Below are 2,912 nucleotides of genomic sequence, written 5' to 3'. Positions count from 1 at the left end.
ACCCTGAACGGCACCAAGTGACTCAAAAGGCTTTTCTGGAGCTGCTCAAACTTTGGAGTTTCTCCCTGTGGTGCCAGGATTTAGGTTGCTTTTCCTTTTGCAGTGTGGTTTAGGGACTGGAACAGGGGGGATTCTCTCTCCATTTTCCCAAGGAAAAGCTGTTGGAGAAAGCAATGACGTGGGAGCCGAGGTTTGGTGCTTTATGAGGTGCCTGTGCTGTTCGAGGCTGTGCTAACCCAGCCTTGGCTGCAGGCTGTATTGATCCCTGTCTGGGCAGCTGCAGCCCAGCTGAGCCCGGCTTTCTCCTCACCCTGGATCCCCGCCAGTGAGACATGATGGCAATGGAAATCAGGGCAGTGAGAGCAGAGGGATGGGGGGACACATCAGACAGATCCGCACTGGGTGCATCCCACCCGCTGGTGTTGGAGCATCCCCGTGCACCTGGGATTGACCCCTTGGGCTTCCATGGATGCCGGGAACATCCTTTGCTTCCTGTGTCAGCACCTTCCCTCCCTAAAAGCTCTGAGGGGTTTGGTGCTGTGGGGGGTGAGGGTTGTTGATTGCAGGATGTAGCCCCAGCATCCTTCTCCCATAGCCCAGCATCCTTGTCCTGTAGCCCCAGCATCCTTCCTGGCACAAATCCTCTGTGCTGTGGTTGCTACCAGGATGCTTGGAGGGGCTGTGGCTGCTCAGGGAGGTTTCCATGTCCCCAGAGGGGCTGTGTGCTGATGGGTGCAGGTGTGAGCACCCATCCCCTTCTTCCCCAGCAGCATTCTAGTGTCTTCCAGAGCAGAAAGAGAGGATCCACCGGGGTGCTTAATGAACCCCATATGTGTCTTCCCTTCCCCGATGCTCATAGGGGGATATGCCACTGAGGAAACCCTTCATTTTTGGTGCAAAAGTGCTCAGTTTGAGGGAATTTGGGGTTTTGGCATCTTTGGGGGCAGAGAAGAGAGGTGCAAATCCCAAAATCCCTGTTCCCCTTCCTGCCTTTGCAGAGCAAATCGTGGAGAAGGACGAGGGGCCCTATTACACCCACCTCGGCTCGGGGCCCACCGTGGCATCCATCAGGGAGCTTATGGAGGAACGGTAAGGAATTGGGGGGCCCGAGGGTGAAGGGGAGACTGAGGGGTCCAGTGAGGGAAATTGGGGGTCCTGTGAAGGTGAATGGTGTCTGTGAGGATGAGCAGGGGCTCTGAGGGTGTGTGGGGTCCTGGGGGGTCATGTGAAGATGAGTGGGGGCCCAGGAGGGGTCCTGTGAGCAGAAATGGGGTCCCATGAGGTGAGTGGGGGCTCATCAGGGGTCCACTGAGGGCAAGTGGGGTCCCATGAGGTGAGTGGGGAACTCGTGAGCATGGGGATGGGTGAGCAAGGCTGATGCCCATTCCCTGGCAGGTATGGAGAGAAGGGCAAGGCCATCCGCATCGAGAAGGTCATCTACACGGGGAAGGAGGGGAAGAGCTCCCGGGGCTGCCCCATCGCCAAGTGGGTGAGTACCTGTGCCTCGGATCCTGTCCCCCCTCAAAACCCTCCCTCCCAGGGTAATGTTCCTGCCTGTCCCCTCCCTGCCTGGGGACCAGCAGGACCCTGCCAGTGGTGGCTGCAGCAGGCAGGATGCTCGATCTGTGGCTGGGAAGATGGAAGTGAGAGTGGTGGCCACCCCTGGGGAAACACCATGGGGCTTTCCCACCCTCGGCAGCGCCTGCTGAATGGCATGTCCATGCCTGCAGCCCCTGGGCTTGGGCATGACCCCCAGCGTGGCACCACAAAGCCCATTGGGGTGAATGCACCCGTGGGAGCTCCAACAACTCTGCCTTCCCAAACTCCCACTGCGGAAGGCAGCCAGGACCCAGTTTTGGGGTCCTCCACATAGAATCAACCAGGTTGGAAAAGAGCTTTAAGCTCATCAAGTCCCACCACTCCCCAGCACTGCCAAGGCCACCACTAACCCCTGGCACTGAGGGTCTGGTCTACAAGGTTAGGGAACACTTGCAGGGCCGGTGACTCCAGCACTGCCCTGGGCAGCCTCTTCCAATGCCTGAGCACCCTCTGGGCAAGGAATTGTTCCTCAGCTCCATCTAAACCTGCCCTGGGGCAGCCTGAGGCCATTACTGGGAAGTGTTTGCTGTTGGAGTGGTCTGACCCCTCTCGTTTTCCAGGTGATCCGGAGACACAACCAAGAGGAGAAGCTGCTGTGCCTGGTGCGGCACCGGGCTGGCCACCACTGCCAGAATGCCGTCATCATCATCCTGATCCTGGCCTGGGAGGGCATTCCCCGCACGCTGGGGGACACCCTGTACCAGGAGCTCACCGACACCCTCACCAAGTACGGGAACCCCACCAGCCGCCGCTGCGGCTTGAACGACGAGTAAGTCACACCACACCCCTGGTCCCGTTGGGAATGGGATGGGAAGAGGATACGGGGGGCGTGGGGGATTGCTTGCTGTTTTCAGAGCTGCCATCACCCCGCTGGTGGCTGATGTTCCTCCACGGTGTCCCTCCTGCAGTCGGACCTGTGCGTGCCAAGGCAAGGACCCCAACACCTGCGGCGCGTCCTTCTCCTTTGGCTGCTCCTGGAGCATGTATTTCAATGGATGCAAATATGCCCGGAGCAAAACTCCTCGCAAGTTCAGGCTGGTGGGAGATAATCCCAAAGAGGTGGGTGACACGGGTGGGGTTGTGGGTTTGGACTTCCTTTTACCCTCAAGTTTTGCAGGGGAGAGGCCAGAAAATAAGATTCCTTGTGGGATTTTTGATGAATTAGGGAAATCATAGAATCCCAGACTGGTTTGGGTTGGAAAGGATCTTAAAGCTCACCCAGTTCCAACCCCCTGCCACAGGCAGGGACACCTTCCACTAGAGCAGGTTGGTCCAAGCCCCTTTGTCCAAGCCGGCCTTGAACACTGCCCGGG

General features: G+C 58.3%; 1 protein-coding gene across 1 annotated transcript in view; it reads left to right on the top strand.

Annotated features, from left to right (window-relative positions):
- Positions 1-2,912, top strand: part of LOC104407706 (methylcytosine dioxygenase TET3-like) — an 8,416-nt gene that overhangs the window by 1,115 nt on the left and 4,389 nt on the right. Inside the window, exons 2-5 of the mRNA XM_010017052.1 lie at positions 999-1,089; positions 1,396-1,489; positions 2,160-2,368; positions 2,508-2,658. Coding sequence (XP_010015354.1) covers positions 1,079-1,089; positions 1,396-1,489; positions 2,160-2,368; positions 2,508-2,658 — 465 coding nt within the window. The 5' untranslated portion in view covers positions 999-1,078. The remainder of the gene's footprint in view (positions 1-998; positions 1,090-1,395; positions 1,490-2,159; positions 2,369-2,507; positions 2,659-2,912) is intronic.

This window comes from Nestor notabilis, unplaced genomic scaffold (genome assembly GCF_000696875.1).
Source record: "Nestor notabilis isolate BGI_N333 unplaced genomic scaffold, ASM69687v1 scaffold25996, whole genome shotgun sequence".
NCBI lineage: Eukaryota > Metazoa > Chordata > Aves > Psittaciformes > Psittacidae > Nestor > Nestor notabilis.
This window is presented reverse-complemented; position numbering and strand designations above follow the sequence as displayed.